We start from the raw sequence: 16125 nt of genomic DNA, 5'->3' as shown, positions 1-16125 counted from the left end.
GTCACATTCAGGCTGGAAAACAATACCTGACTCCACATCGTGCTGTTTATTCCCAGATTCTTTTCAAACAAAAAGTGTAAATGTGGAATAATTCTTTCAGGCTGTGAAAATAAGCTGTAGAGCAATGTGAGCGAATTATTCTCCCTTAAATTCTTTTCAATCATATGATTTTGTGAGTACTGAGTTAATGTGTAAGCTCAGGTCAAACTGTATGCTTAAGGAGAGGCATCGCAGCTGACACGTTTCCATGAACTTTGCACTCATTTTCAACACATCTTTATTGCCGTCATTGTCATGTTCACATAAAAAGCAAGGTGGAGAAAAAAGAGCTACTTCTGTTACAAAACGGAAAGTAGTACAAAAGTTATTTTCATTGTGTCATTAAGGCTAACATGGAATTCACTCGTTAAAAATAATTTAGATGTTAAAAGGCAGACATTAGTTTTGTGAATGTGGCAGCTATAGTATTTCACAGAATAACTTCTTCTCTCGAAACGGGTTCTCAGAAGAAGGTACAGGCATCACCAGTGGGTCCTCTTTGGCATGAGTTTCACAGTAGGCCATCAGATCAGCCGCGGCTTTAGATACCTGTGGGGGGAAAAAAAAAGGTTGTGTTAGTGGGCGTGTCTAAAGAAGGAAAAGCATGTCACTGACATCAGATACTGAAACAAATTCAGCTAGATTTGACTGGAGGGGTTAGATTTCAAAAAGGTAGTGATCCAGCTGGTGCATGACAATTGACATTTTGTGCGTTTCTTTTTCTTTGTTGCAAAATTGAAGATTGATAACAGACTAAACGGGGCAAGTTTGGGAAACAGAAATGTGAGGAATGGTGCTTTCGGTTTGTTGAAGCTCTTGCGAGGAATTTCTACCTGGTTATGAAACAAACTGAAAGTAAAACTGGTTCATCTACAACATACTTTCAGAAACAAGTAAAGTAGAGCTTTTGACTGTCAGAAAAAAAAACAACAGGATGAGCTATTCTATCAGGACACATGAATTAAACATGCTCAGGACAAAATCAGCAAAGAGATAAGACATAACACTTTGCCTCCAAAGGGCAACAAAATCAACACAAACCAAAAGAGTTTGTGTTCATTTTGTTCCTCCTCTCAGGAGCTTTAACAAACCCTTGCTAAGTCTAGACAACATTTTGCCAAACTGAACTTCCGATTATCCTGGGTATATGTACTTCTATGATGTATTGACCCACCATCATCCTCTCTATGTTGACCTCCAGTTTCAACTGTTCCACCGTCTTTCGAGCATCTGCAATCTTGGCCATGTTGTTGGACATCCTTCCTCTTTGCCACGAAAGCCAGACAAGCCTGCAGAAAACCATCAAATGTCGGGTTAACAGACAAGAAATCAAATCAGCCTGCATCACTTTTGATGTGGAAACTGATTGCGAACATGTTTAAACTTGATGTCGCAAACAGTGTGTGACAATCAATTCTGCGCTGTGAAAAGAGTTTCAATTTGCTCGTTAATTCTGCTCCCTGTGTCTCAGCTGCAAGTGGCACAGGGAGGATCTCAGAGGAGGAGGGCCGGGGGGGGGCAGAGCGGCTCCCCAGGGGGAGGGGAAACTGCTAGCTGAGAATGTAAATACACCTTACATTAACTTGTTGCTCTTTCACATGTTTTCCCATAAACTGCAGATATAAATCATTTCTACTACGGCTATTAATCTCCCCGCCAGATGCTAATAAGCTGCTCAGCTGCTAGACTGATACAGGAGATCAATCATGAGGAAAATACAAGGCAATAAAAGAAAAGAGCAATTTATCCAAACAACTGTGCCTCTAAGTGTAAAATAAATGTATCCATCAATCAACAAATAATAACTCTCACATGCTTGTATAATCATTACTTTCTGAATAGTCTGTTGATCTCAGCGAACCTGCAGAGTAAGTAGAGAGCTCAAACAGGGATGTTTTATCGATTATACAATTTGATTTAAATGATGACACGATTTCTCGAGACTTATCCGTAACTCATAATAATCCACAACATGACTCACCAAATGACCAACAGCAACAGTTTGGCTCCTTTAATAAAAGTCCGCTTGTCTTCCACAGGGTCCCCACCACCGCAGCTTACTGTAACAAATGAAGTGACATTAAAGATGAGGAGTGAAGCTTCAATAGGTTCCCTCCTAGAAATAATAAGCCTTGGTTCTGCCCCCAGGATGGGCTCAGTGCGGCGGTTAAAGGCAGCATGTGGTGCATGTGACCTTCATCTCTAGAGATAATAATACATGAGTTTGTGTTCTTAGATGGAAGATAAAACAAATATTTTAAAAGGGATGATATTTAAATAGTTTATAGTGTGCTTACTATAAGGATAAAAAAACTATTTCCTCCCTTACAACTAAAAGGACATAACACTTAAGCTCTCAAGGGAATAGCAATGTTGTTTTCCATGACTTCAATCAATTTTTCCGATTGGTAATTAGTTCTTAAAGTGGATCAATTTAAGAGCATAATGGGTTTGATTTTTTTATGGAACACTTAATAGAGGGTAATCATCATTTATCTTAAGTTTGATTGGATGCATGATTTCATGTTGGAATTCCAATTAAAGGACCTCCAGAAGTAATCAATTCATTTTGTGTGTTTGTGTGCCTTTGTGACGGCAAGTTAGATGAACATTGAAGGTTTTACACTCTGAAGGGGCATTCCAGGTTGTCTTGGGAGACGTAGAGGAACCCCTGTGTCTGATTGTGTTTCTTTGACATCATGTTATCCGTATTGTATTGTGTGATTTAAGCTGATGCAACCCATGGGTGTCTCTCTGAAAATGTGACATGGTAATTGTGCAAAACAGTAAGCAAGGACTCAGAGATAATCTGTTTTATAAAGGTTCTCATCATGCTCCAAAAATTACTAGAAAAAGAGTTTCTTTCTTACAGCAAATACACATGCACATCATGTGTCCAGTAGTTGAATTTTAAGTGATTAAGGTTCTAGTTTTTCCCTGGCCAAAAATGTGTTTGTAATATGTAGCGCTCCTCTACACAGCTGCCTGTCTTCCCCGCAGAGATGACAGTTACTCCACACAGTAGCAGGGGGCAAAGTGGCGGTGTTATGGAGTTAAATGTCAAATCCCTCATTAACATTTGTTTCCCTGTAATTGGTGGTCTCTATCTCTGTGAAAGACGAGGGGCCATATGAGTTATAAGTGCTGCTGCTTTACAGAGCCAACTTCTGTCACCAAGGGCCAGAAAAAAAATAATTTGCACACTGTTGCGTTGGATGATTCTCAAGGGGAAACGTTGAGATTCTGTTTACTTATTACAGAGCAGGGGGCGGAGTATTTTCAGGATTACATTTAAAGACATCGTAGTCCTTTTTTTATTATTATTATTTTTTTTAGCCATACTCTACTTCTTCACATACGTGTCAAAAAGAGCATACATCAAATAAAAAAAAAATACTATTTACATACTAAACTCATAAACATACTTAACTCAAAATAACTCTAACAGCTTAAGGATCACTCCAGGAGCCTGCTGTGAATATGATACACATATTAGACCAATAAAATGACATGTATGATTGTATCTTGAGGTGTGAGCTCGGCTTGTCTTCTTGTAGGCTAAATTGAGGATTGTTTAGATAGCATTTACTGTTGTCTCTCAGACCACATGTTATGCTCAGCGTGCAAGCTCAGGTGAGATTTATGAGATGGGTCATGCTAAGAAAATTATATTAGAAGTGGAACTACTGCTACAGACAATGTATTGTAAAAAGTGAAGGTGCACAATTTAAACAAAGGAAGTGCATGTAAGTTGTGTAAAAGAACTCAAATCAAAAATCCTCTGCTGTAAACAGGATATGAAGAAAAACAATCTAATTTGAGGGAATAAATACAAGTATGTATGAATCAACCATTAAACAAGTGAATATAGGATAGGTTCTGTAAAATATTATTATGGGCAACTAGACATAGGCTATTTGATAAGAATTATTACAAGCAATTGGTTGAAAAGGTTCACAGCATAGGATCCCAAGTTCACCTGTGCGTGCTGTTTGTTTATTTTTCCCATCATACTGGCCGCAAACCAGATTTTCCAGTTTGAAGCTCCTGCTGTCCACAGATAAATTGGTATCACTCACTGGTATTATATAAAAGCCAACTCTAGGCTACTAGGCTATTCTGAATTATTTGAAATGCAGAAGAAAATTTCAAATTAGTCAATTCAAGTTGAGAAGTGTGGGAGGAAAAAAAAAGTCCATTCATTTTTAAGGCAGTTTATAGGGAAAACAAATGTATTTGTTTGATTTGTTTGGCTAAAGTCTTCATGCTTTTTGGCTGAATACATTTAAAATAGCCTAAATAAGGCTGCAGCATTTTCTAATCTAACAATAGGTTACTAATAAGTTATAACCGAGCACTCTTGCAAACAAATACAATAACCACGTATACCATTCCTTCCTATAATTCAGCATAATATGGTTAAAAATAAGTCTATGAATACATTTATTGTTTTTGCATATTGCTGTTGCAGTTGTTGCTGTTCGAAAACCACAAGAAAACTCATAGTTTTATATAAAATCTCCCCCCCCCCCCCAAAAAAAAAGGCGAGTTAACAGTAGTGAGTGTTTCAGCATCCAGGGTTGTACCATCATTGAGCTGCTGTGGTGGTGGGCGTGTACGAGCGGCTAGCTAAAACCCGAAATAACGTTACATTGTTTCATGCGTGTCGTTTTTCGGACCTCGTCAGTGTTATTGACCGCTGGGTTTCTTATCTTCCGCGATGCATGCGATGTCGGGATGACAGGAACATGGCAAACGGGGTTGGAAGTGAGTACTGTTGTGCTCGCAGCAAATACCAATGCTATGTATGTTAGCACTGAGAGTGTCGTACTGTGGATGTTATCAGCACTAACTTCCTGCGCTGAAGCTCCCCGCAGAGGAGCCTGCAATAACGAACAGCTGTCATTAAGATGTGACAGCTCCTTGAAGCGGTGATTCAATATGCAACTCCTGCATGTTAAAACGTAGTGTTGTCTTTGTGTGTGTGCGTGTGTGTGTGTGTGTGTGTGTGCAGCCTCAGTCTCTCTGTGTCCACAGTGGAGCTGTCGGCTCTATGTGGCATCAACATGAAGCTCAAGAGATTAACAAAGCCAGGCCTGAGATTTTTGTAGCAGTTAACTCAAGTTGAATATGCATGACACATAGGTGTTGTGTAACTTCCTAAAATATGCATCATGTGTTGTTTACCATTTTTCTTCCACATGTGCAGAACACAAGCTGCTTGTCTTTGGACCAACAGAGCCATGGTCAGTGAGGGAGAAGCTGTGTTTGGCAACATCTGTCATGAAGAGTGGGGACCAGAACTGGTACTTCACCGCTGTTTAATTGTTGCTACTTACGCCTAAAGCCATTGTGCCAGTTGTTCTTTTGTTGTAGGTGAAATTAGTTTTGGTTGTGGGCAAAAATGTCCATCCATAGGCTTCATTTACATGGTGGCACTGTTTAACCTTTATTTAACCAGATAACTAACCCATTGAGATCGGGATCTCATTCACAAGGGTGACCTGGCCAAGAAGGCAGCAGCACACGTCATAAAAAGCATTGCATGACAAAGAGACAGTTTACAAACAACAAGTTAAGAGAGCACAACGATTTGCAATGTGCAAATCTGATTTAGAGATAAAGTGCAGAATCTTGATCACGGATTACAATTCAGGAACACAGGCACTGTCCAATTGACTCGCTGTATCGTATTTTTAAATGCTCAGTTGTTGTTTTTGAAAGGATGGATGCTGTTGTTTCCTCTCACAGTCCAAAGACATACACATATCAAGATGTAACCATCAGTGGTACTCTGTCTGTGTTGTCCAGTGCAGGTTTTTGTTTTTTAAATGCATTTACTTAAAAGTCTAAAAGACTGCTTAAAAATAATAATAACAATCAAAAAGACAGCAAACAATTAGAATACTTTAGACTGGAGTTTATAAATGACCGAAGAAAAGAAATATGAGGCAGCTTTGGATTGAAGTATTCATTTCATATTGGATCATTTTTAACAGGGTGTCTGTCAGTCGAGCAATCAAACCATTTGCAGAATCTGGGCGACCACCTGACTGGTTCTCTCAAAAGGTATGATGACATCTGAGCTCACTGTATTGTAGAACAAAAAGACAATTTAATGATATTTTGTCCTGTGACAAAAGGCCTTGATTGTCATCTGGCTCTTCACAGCATTGTGCCTCCAAGTACTCTGAGCTCCTGGAAACAACAGAAGCACCAAAGTGAGATCATAAGCTACTTTTATCCCCAGCATGCTTTTTGCAGAGTTGTAAGCTTAAATAGATGACATCATTTGAAAAACATTTGACACATGCATTGACAGTCTATGCCAGAAAGCAATGTCTAAATGCATTTTTTTTTTTTTTTTTTTTTTTTTTACCTCAAGGCGGAAACGTGGTGAAAAGGGTGAAGTGGTGGAGACAGTTGAGGACGTGATAGTGCGCAGGCTGACTGCTCAGAGGATTGATGAACTCAAGAAGTTGATCAAAGAAACACAAGAGAAGCACAGGTCTACAGTCATGGGTTTTAACAGCATGCACACATCATGTTCAAAATAAAGAAACTAGTGTCTCCATCATAAACTGCATCAATGACTGTGGTATGATGTCTTTATAGGAAGCTGAAGAGAGAGACTGAACTGATTCAAGCAGGACATCTCGATTCCAAACTAGAAGAGATATGGGTGGAAATCCAGCAGTAAGAAGCAACAAGCCTTCTTTCTGACATGTTTATACAACCATACTGCTCCTCTCTTTTTTTCTTAGTTCAAGCCTGGACAATTAAGAAAAAACATGGTCCTCTGTGTGTCTGTCAGGAAGAAGAAACGGGAGGAGGAGGAAGCAGAATTGAATAGAAAGAACACCGATGCTGCCTATCAGGGTATCTCCTTCAATTTTAATGGGTATTATGTGACACGAAAAAACCTTGCCTACTTATGGTGCAGTTGTTTTGGAGATATTTCCTTTTGAAGGCGTGTTTGCTAACTTAAAGTTGTTAGGTTTAAAAATCCTTAGCTGACACATCTTCAGTAAGTTATACGGTTTGCTATAGAAAACAATAATTTGAAACAGAGCTTATAGATTGTGTAACAACGATGTAGTGATCAATGCTTATACTTTGGTATTGTAGAGGTGATATGGGGGACAAGGGAAAAAAACACTTGAACAGTGAGATATTTTCATATTTAATTTAAATCAGCTTATTGTCTTAAAAACCAGCAGCACATAAATCAAACTATACTTCTTTATTAAATAGCCATTAGAGGGCATCGCAGATTAAATTGCAGATTGGCCCCAACGTTGCCAGTTGTGGCTCAGTCTGACCTCTGGTCAGTTTAGTCAGATTCAACCATTTTTCCATGCTAACCATGAGCATGTTGAGCCAGTAGCAGGTCAACAAGCAAAAGGCTGGTATGCAATGTTTTGCACATCATCTTGTTGGATTGCTAACATGCCAATAAGAGAATGTTATATTAACATGAGTACTTGCTGTAGGACAGGAAAAGCCTGATAAAATCCTCTCTGTGCTGCCCCTCCCTCTTTCAGCCAGACAGGTGGCAAAGAACACACCTAAGCGAATGCCCGGCATCACCATGCATTCACCCTCAGGCTGTAGCTCCCCAAATCAGGACTTCTCACCAGGTGACCCACTCGAGTGCCTGACACTGGATCTTGCATCAGCAAAGAATGTAAGTCACTTCAGGTTCAACTTTGTGTATCTGACTTTTTAAAAAGCTGGTAAAAAATGTGCTAGTTGGTATTTTTTGGTTAATGTTGTTAATTGTATTTCTCTCAACATGAATGAGCTGGGTCAAGTGGACCAAATGTTTAAATTAGCTATCGACATCAAATTAATACTTAAAACTAACTAACCTGCATGCATTAAGACATTAAATCGAAATTAGAATATGACTTCCTGATTGTTCCCTTAGGAGACAAAAACACATAAAAAAAAACATATTCAAGTATTGTTGATCCTTAGTCAGTAATCAGAAGCATTCTTTGATTGGTAAAGCTGTAAGACTTCATGTTTCCCTCTCCGTCTCCAGACGGCAGGATCAGCCAGATTAATGACAATTCCGGAGACTTCTGGACCTGATAATGATGACATCAGCATCGGGACACTTCTCGATGACCCCACCCAAAAGAAGCTCCTGAGCCAGAAAGCAACACCACCGCCCTCCCCGCTTCTGTCCGAGTTACTGAAGAAAGGCAACATCTTGGCTACAAACGCTAGACTAGTAGGTGGAGTTGATTCATGACATCCCATCTTCATCTCATCTTTTTTTATGACAAGAGGCTTAGTTTACTGTTTCTAAAGTTATGATCGGTCATTTTTGTTTTGAGGGTTAGTAGGTGTGGATATTGTTTTTTGATTGTACAAAGGTTTAAATCCTTTCCATTTTTTAAAATCATTTTTATGATTATAGATGACTATTGTTTAGTTAGAAACCTCAGTAAGTGTTTTACCTCAGTTTAACATCTCAGTGTGAGGATTGTTCTCTCAGTTGCAGCTTTGTAAAATGTTATGAAAAAGCTGAATAGTTGTTTCCTTCTTTGTGTTGTCATGTGCACTGAAGCTCAACCTTCTAACCAATACTCTGTTTTTGGAAACAGAGGTTTTTCCTTTTTTTTACTTTCAAGTCAAGGGATAATTTGAGCTTTCTGTTTTCAAACTAGACAGGAAGCTCTAAACATGTTATTTGAAAGTCAACTTGTGCATTTGTAGTTATGAATGGAAAGCTATAAAAGTGTTGGTTTGATAACTTCCATACCTCGGGCTTTATAAGTCATATATCATCAGTATGGCATGCATAGCCATTGCAGCCAGGATCTGTCGTTTGGTCATTCACCAACAGAGGTTCTTCTTCAATGAAGAACCAATGCAGGCGGTTACCTCCTGGATGTGTTTGACTTGTTAAAAGCTTTTTGTATGTTCAGTACTGAAGCTTATGTTATAATACGATACTTATAGTATTATTTGAATCCTCACTTTCCTACTCCGACATACTTGGCCTGCATGAAGGGAAAATAAAGGACATGCTTTACAGTTTATGTTCTAGAGAGAAAAAAAATCAGAATGCATGCCAATTTTTTTCATGTGATATACAGTATATTTATTTCTCAGATTGGGGATGGAGATGTGCCCATAACATCACATGACCTGCAGCTGGCTCCACCCACCCAACCGCTTTCTCAGGCTACAGGTAAAGACGTTCATGACTTCAAACCCTTGAAGTATTTCATGTTTTACTTGTTTCACACGTTTACAAGGATTACTTTCTTAACATTGATAAACAATGATTGAAAGCAGAAATAAAAACAAACATCTCTCATGTTGATTGCTTGAGATTCAATTTAAAATACAAAGTAGTTGTTAATGTATGTTTGCTGTCTATGCTACTATAGTCAACTGCTACTAAGTTGTTTGCTCCTACATTATGTAGCTCAAAAACCTGCGCTTCTTTTTCAGCCCTCTGCTCTTTTTGTGTAAATATGAACAAATGCTTGCTTTGCAGGTGCCCCGATGTTATCTCGTCTCCTGGAGGCAGGTCCCACCCAGTTCTCTGCCCAGTTAGGTTTCATGGTCAGTGCAAACTCGGCCTCCAGTGCCTCTCTCTCTGCTGGCACTCCTGTTCCCATTGGCTCGACATCCTCTGCAAGCACAGGTCTGTCCCCCTGTGCCGCATATCCATAATCCGTATCCATTCTCAATCCACAGGCTATAACACTCAAAACATCCTGATAAGTTAAAGAAACCAAAATGAAATAAAACTGTGTCTTGAAAGACAGAACAGTGAAAATCTGTGGTTTGTGCGCAGAAGTGGATGTGATGGCGCCCTCTGGATGCCAGTCTGTCTCTGCAGATGTCAGGGTGTCAGAGCTCAGTGAGGAGGATGTGACCGTGTCCTACATGGGAGATGAGCTGGACCTGAAGACAGTGGGAGACATCATCGCCATCATTGAGGACAAGGTCAACATTTGAGATAGATTGTGGATAAGTGATAATGACTTACTCATACAATCACTGAGGACATTGCAAACTCTTAATTAAAAGCTGCATGTTTTTTTGGCATTTCAGTCTGAGTTATATCACTTCTTTCACAGGCGGATGAGACTGCAGAGGCGTTGGATGCAGCTGCAGTTGAGGCTGCGCTGTCACTGTGTGAGGAGAACAGCCATGCTTTGTCTGGTGCCTGGACTGCTGGGCCTTTCCAGCCCCATGAGCCTCACTCAGCAGTACCCACAGGGGTCCAGCAGTCTCTGTCTCTTAGCTGTAGCCTGGAGGGGAAGACAGAGGTACTGGAAAATCAGGGTGGGACTTCTGCTTCTCTGTCATCCCTGTGCAACAGTCAAGATAACTGCTTTGCAGCATTTTCAGCGGGACTAAGGGGCCGTCCCCCCATCTCCTCATGCAACTCGAAAAGTTTGGAGCATCGCCCCGCTGGAGCAACTCCACATCCAGAGGCGATGAGAGAGAGTGGAGATATGAAGCACCAGAAACGTCAGATTTCATTGGATTTAAACATAAAAAGTGAGAGTGAGAAGTGGGCACAGCAAAGACTTGATAAATCTTCTGGAGGTACGCACGCACATGCATAAATACTAGTATTAATAACATGCAGTTTGTGTGCAACTAGGCCTTTTGCATAACGACTTCCTTCTTATTATTCATCTTTACTATCTTGGCAGACTCAGTATTAGAAGATAACCCACTGAAACAAAGGCATCCAAAGGTATAGCACCAAACGAGGACAGAGCGATCACGATGCTTGCAAATGCTGTACTGAAATCTACAGTGTGTAGCTCCACAATATTCCTTCACCATAAGCTTGATTCTCTCTGTAATTGTCTACGTCTTAGCAGGAGATGAGAGCGGGGGATGGACAGAGTGTGGGACGAGGAGAAAACACCTCAGGGATTAAAGTTCACAACGAGGTCAATCGACAAGCAGTGTGTGGAGAAGAAGAAGAAGAGGAGGAAGAAGAAGAGGGCGACGGGGTGGAGGGATTCTTATCAGAACCGGACGGGGAGATGGAGCCCGCAGCCAGTGAGAGCGAGGATGGATACAGCCTGCACACAGCCTCCTCCTCTCTGCAGCTCCACACAACCGCAGACTCCATCCCCAGCAGCCCTGCCTCATCGCAGTTGTGAGTGTAACACATTTCAGACACACACAGCAAGGAAAGCAAGTGTCAATTGTGAAAAGATTGCCCTCTAGATAGAGCGTTGATGTTGTGTAAGCAGATTGTTTTACTTTTCTGTCAACAAAATGATTTTTTTACTGAGTCATGCTGCAGATCAGGTTCTGCTTGATGATGGTCTTTTGGCCTTTCTGTTTCTTCTCCCTTTCTTCGTGCATGCTGTTGTTGTGCAGTTCCATGTGCAGTGAGGACCTGGAAGCTCTGCAGGCTCAGAAAATCTGGAAGAAAGCCATTATGTTGGTGTGGCGTGCAGCTGCCAATCACAGGTCAGGAAAACCGAAACGTTGATGCTGAGCTTGTCCCACTGTAGATTTTGATGTTCCTTTGTGTCATCAAAGAAATAAACTACATGTGTGGATGTGTTGTAGGTATGCAAATGTCTTCCTTCAGCCAGTAACTGATGAAATAGCTCCTGGGTACCACAGTATTGTGCACAGGTGAGCACAGGATTCTTTTGCTGTGGTCACATTTTATAGTCGTGTCTTGGTCATAAAGAGTAAAAAAAAAAACTGTATAGAGTAAAATGATTTTTCCACTTTATTACCCACAGGCCCATGGACCTGGCCACCATAAAAAAGAACATAGAGACCGGTTTGATCCGGACCACGGCCGAGTTCCAGAGGGACATAATGCTGATGTTTCAGAACGCCGTCATGTACAACAGCATGGATCACGACGTGTACCACATGGCTCTGGAGATGCAGCGGGACGTCCTAGAGCAGATCCAGCAGTTTCTAGCCACCCAGCTCATCATGGAGACATCAGAGTCTGGTATCAGCGCCAAGAGCCTGCGGGGCCGTGAGAGCACACGCAAACAGGACTCCACTGACAAGGTGCTTCACTAGAATTTTGACAAAAGCAGAGAGTACAGAAGAAGAGACAAGGGTGAGACAACAGGTTGATTAAATGTAGAAGATAGAGTTAACGCTAAAGTAGATCTGCATGCCATTTTCCACGGATAGCTTTTTGGCAATTAATTGCTCGCAGTGCTATGAAATTAATATCAAAACATTCATGAAATAGATTACCCATCACAGTGAAAATCTGTTTCGTTGGAAGCCTACTTTACTAATGCAAAAATCCACCACACTTTCTTAACACGATGTAAATATCTATAATCCGTATTTGTTTTTTTGTGTTTCATTGACCTACTTTTTACAATGTAACCATGATGTCAGAATGTCTATGAAAACAGTAGTAAACAAAGATAACTGGTGTAAAAATAAGTCACTAAGTATTCCAGTGTTTTGATTCCTTTTTCTTTGCCAATTACGGTAAGTTTAAAACCCATGGTTGACTGGAGTAAGAGAAATGATTATCCTGAGGTGAACTCATGCAATAATGTGAAGAAAGTTACTGAGAACTATATACCCAAGCATACAATACGTTTTTATAATGATAGTTAACCTTCAAGAAAGCTATTGTTTGGCAATTATTTCATGAAAGTATCAAATAAACAGACACTTAAGTATTATAGGTTCATGTTTTTGTATTTCTGTCAGCGATGCATTATGCCTGGAAATGTGACCGGGAGATTAACTCTTAGTGTTGATGTTAAAGATTTGTCGTAAAGCATCTACAATACCTTACCACTATTATTTACTCTGAAGAAAAAAAATAAGGCCAACTACCTATTTTGATTTTTATACGTTTTAATTGTACTACTTTTTAACACGAGTCAGCCTTTGTTTGCACATTTTGTCATTTAGTCTTTTTTCCTCACATAGTTGTTTGGTAAAGTGCACACTTAGTAACCTAAAGAAAGCATTAACAGTTGATTTCATGGGGCGCTGGTCTTAAAAAACAGGAGAGAGTCATAAATAGTATGCTGTGCTTTGAAAATCAAATGAATCTGATGTGCACATGTTGTTCATAAAACAATCTTCTAAACAGTCGCTTTCTTAAATCTCACATTAACCCTTGCCTGTGTTACATATAAAGTTTATTGTGTCTTGAATTTTTCTTGAGCCTGTCACAGCGCTTTTGAGTCACAGCTCTGATATTCATCAGTTTCCTCTTACAGGACACAGTCTCCATGTCTTCTCCTGCCTTCCTTCTTTCTCTCTTTGTAAGTACGCACTCTACAGCCTTTAACATTTTCCTCTCTTTTTTTGTCTTTTTTTTCTAAAGCAAAGCATCTTTATTGAGCTGCCTTATGTTGAATGAATGGAACACTTGTGTGAAAACCAAACGGGCTGTTAAAGGTTTTTGCTTCTTTGTGTTTTTGCGGTCTGTAGGATGGAGGCACCAGAGGGCGCCGTTGTGCCATAGAAGCTGACCTCAAGATGAAGAAATGAACCTACAGTGTGAGGATTTGCCAGATAGTATCCCTGAGCTGATGTGAAAGGTGTGACACTTCAAGACTGAATTAATTCATTGTCAGCTGCACAGACTCTCACTCTGCATAACTGGCAGTATAACTTTTTATTTGCACTCTAGATAAAATGGTTTGACTTTGCAGAATTGCTTACTTCTGAGACAGCCATACAGTCATGAATAACATACTGTATAATTCCAGATAACAATGGGGCCTTCAGAGAGACAAGGTCAAACCTTGTACAGCAGCAGCTTCAGATCACAGAGACCTGCCTGCTCTGGTTTACATCAGGTTGTAGAAATGAAATGAAAAGTTACCTCTAATCTAAAAATGAGCTGACAGTTAACCTGAGGGGGCGCTGGTTGATCTGTGGTTGATGTTGATGAATTTAACATGTTGGTGGTATTACCTGAACCCCTAGGCCGAGAACCTCATTTAACCTGGAAAACCTGAACCATCGGGGGCACATACTAATTTTCAAAATATTTTCATTGCTGGTAAAAAAAAAACAACATTTTTGTTTTTCCTCATTTTAAAGAATCGTTCAGACCTTTGTTGGATGTGTGTGTATTTTTTGTGATGCATTGATACTCTTGATGCTACACTTCTTGTAAAACAGTACTTTCATGCATACCTTTAGTTGTTTGCAGTATTTTTGAAAATATGTCACGTCGATGAACTGTTTTGTGGATTTTCAGACCAATAAAACTTCTTAATGAGCCCTCATCCCATTATTTTATGCATGAATTTGCACACAAAAAAACCTTACAGAAACAAAATAGCAACCAAAAAAACATGCCACCCACCACATGACATTTAAGTGCTTTTTCTCCTCGTATCAGCCCTGCAGTGAAAGAGCCGTCGAAACTAAAATGACCATGAAAGGCCAGTGTGCAAAAATCTGTGGAAAAGTCTTCGTCTTACTACAGGGGATTTAAATAGTCTGCATTTGTTTATTTTTTACCTCCGTATATTTAAATGTTTTACATTGACATGTAAATTTACTTCATGCCAGATTCTTTACTTCTCTTAGCTGTTTCACAAAACGCCATATTCTCATCAATAGGGAACACCATACTCCACAGCTTAAACTCTCGTGCAGGACCAATGAGGACATTTTTTAATTCAGCTATTTTCACTTGTATTTAAAGGTCGCATATCATTCCCAATGGACTTTTACCATTTTTATCAAACACTTATGTGTCCGTAGCCTGTCTACAAACTCCTCAATTATAAGAAAAGTCCATCTTCTCTGTCTTTTCCCTGCTCTACTTTTCAGAAAATGTGTGCTCAAACAGGCCGTTTGGAGAGTTCCTCCTTTATGACATCACAAATGGCAGTAACCCCTCCCCCAGGTGGGTGACTCTCCCACAGCTGGGTGTTTATTCTGCCCTCTCAGTCTGCCTTCTCACCCTAAACAATAGGGCAGGGTGCAAAAAAGGCCAAGCCACCCAAGCCATTCTATAGAGGGACATGGTCTCGAATATTTAAAGCTGTATACACAGAAACAGCCTGTTTTGAGCAGGGCTGAAATATAGGGGTTTATAGGCATTATCAGATACAGGATCAGAGTGGATTTTGACAAGAAACTTCACAGACATGTTTTGGGGAGCTCTAAGGCTCCAAGAAATATATTCATATATTTTCAGAGCCACGACCACTCCCTGTGAACACATACCATTCATGTTTTATGACAGACTCCACCACCTGTGAACAAAAGAAGGATTAACAAGCGTTTTGGAGGCTGAGGTGAACATGTGCAGCAACATTGAAGCTGTAGGTCACGCTTTATGGTTTGTGTGATGTTATTTGTAAAGGCAGCAGCAAGTGGTTAATAAAGTGTCAGAAATGTTAGCTTATATTGTCATGCCTGTTACTGCCTGATCATCACATGGAAACAAAGTGTCTAAATCTTTTCTCTACTAGTAGCCCAGCTGGAGACGATCAGCTCCAATAAACTGAAAACAGTAAAAAAGTCCCCTACAGCTCTAATCACAGAACAGAAATATAATCACTAAACATGTCTATGTAAGCTGCATCCTACTGGCTGGCTCAGTGATGTGACCGCATTCAAAGAGTTAGAGCAGCGTTGTATCTAAAATAAACGAATAAAACAGACCAAAACACATTCTGTATACATCTTTAATGTTCTTGTATTTTGGCTAAAAACTGAATTCTGCAGTGTTTTATTCAGTGAACTAACATTAACTGATACCCAAACCTACATCTGTGTATCACAGTTGGGCTTTACATGTGAGTTACAGTGTGGACCTGAACATTTTATTTTTTAACCATGTTATGTGTGTCAAGTTGTCCGGAAAATGTTTGTTGCATGAAATCAACATGGAACTAATAAAACACTCTCTCACTAGGCTGCATGCAACATGAACGACACTGAACACAGGATTAAATATCAACTTAAAAGTGCGTGAGATGAACCGGAATTATTCACTAGGATGAGAACAGCTAAGGCAGTTTGGCAGTCTTAGTGCACAGCGATGAATGTCAGTGTCTGAATGGGTTTTGAATGATCTTGGTTTGGAAAAAAAGGATTAAAGTTCAAAAG

General features: G+C 39.9%; 2 protein-coding genes across 5 annotated transcripts; one reads left to right on the top strand and one right to left on the bottom strand.

The window, feature by feature from the left end:
* Window positions 1-263: 263 nt before the first annotated feature.
* gng8 (guanine nucleotide binding protein (G protein), gamma 8) lies at window positions 264-2153 on the bottom strand. The gene is made up of 3 exons (XM_020633396.3): window positions 2021-2153; window positions 1214-1328; window positions 264-588 (listed from the first exon to the last, which is right to left on the bottom strand). The coding sequence occupies exons 2-3, from the start codon at window positions 1295-1297 to the stop codon at window positions 460-462; spliced, it is 213 nt and encodes a 70-aa protein (XP_020489052.1). The 5' UTR covers window positions 1298-1328; window positions 2021-2153; the 3' UTR covers window positions 264-459.
* Window positions 2154-4600: 2447 nt separating this feature from the next.
* brd8a (bromodomain containing 8a) lies at window positions 4601-14279 on the top strand. 4 transcript variants are annotated; one of them, XR_002277963.3, is made up of 20 exons: window positions 4602-4806; window positions 5249-5345; window positions 6039-6108; window positions 6211-6260; window positions 6425-6547; window positions 6655-6735; window positions 6854-6918; window positions 7584-7726; window positions 8087-8278; window positions 9166-9244; window positions 9557-9706; window positions 9860-10011; window positions 10146-10620; window positions 10731-10774; window positions 10902-11188; window positions 11416-11508; window positions 11611-11679; window positions 11793-12127; window positions 13266-13310; window positions 13480-14279. XR_002277963.3 is itself a non-coding variant. In XM_020633398.3 (20 exons), the coding sequence occupies exons 1-20, from the start codon at window positions 4764-4766 to the stop codon at window positions 13537-13539; spliced, it is 2598 nt and encodes an 865-aa protein (XP_020489054.2). In that variant the 5' UTR covers window positions 4602-4763; the 3' UTR covers window positions 13540-14279. The 4 variants fall into 4 exon arrangements, 3 of the variants coding, with proteins under 3 accessions (XP_020489055.2, XP_020489054.2, XP_020489053.2); XM_020633398.3 differs by having other exon boundaries at window positions 10905-11188; window positions 11793-12075; XM_020633397.3 differs by having other exon boundaries at window positions 11793-12075.
* Window positions 14280-16125: the final 1846 nt, after the last annotated feature.

Source organism: Labrus bergylta, chromosome 14 (assembly GCF_963930695.1).
Source record: "Labrus bergylta chromosome 14, fLabBer1.1, whole genome shotgun sequence".
Lineage (NCBI taxonomy): Eukaryota > Metazoa > Chordata > Actinopteri > Labriformes > Labridae > Labrus > Labrus bergylta.
Note: the sequence above shows the minus strand (reverse complement) of the source record. Positions and strands in the feature narration are given on the sequence as shown.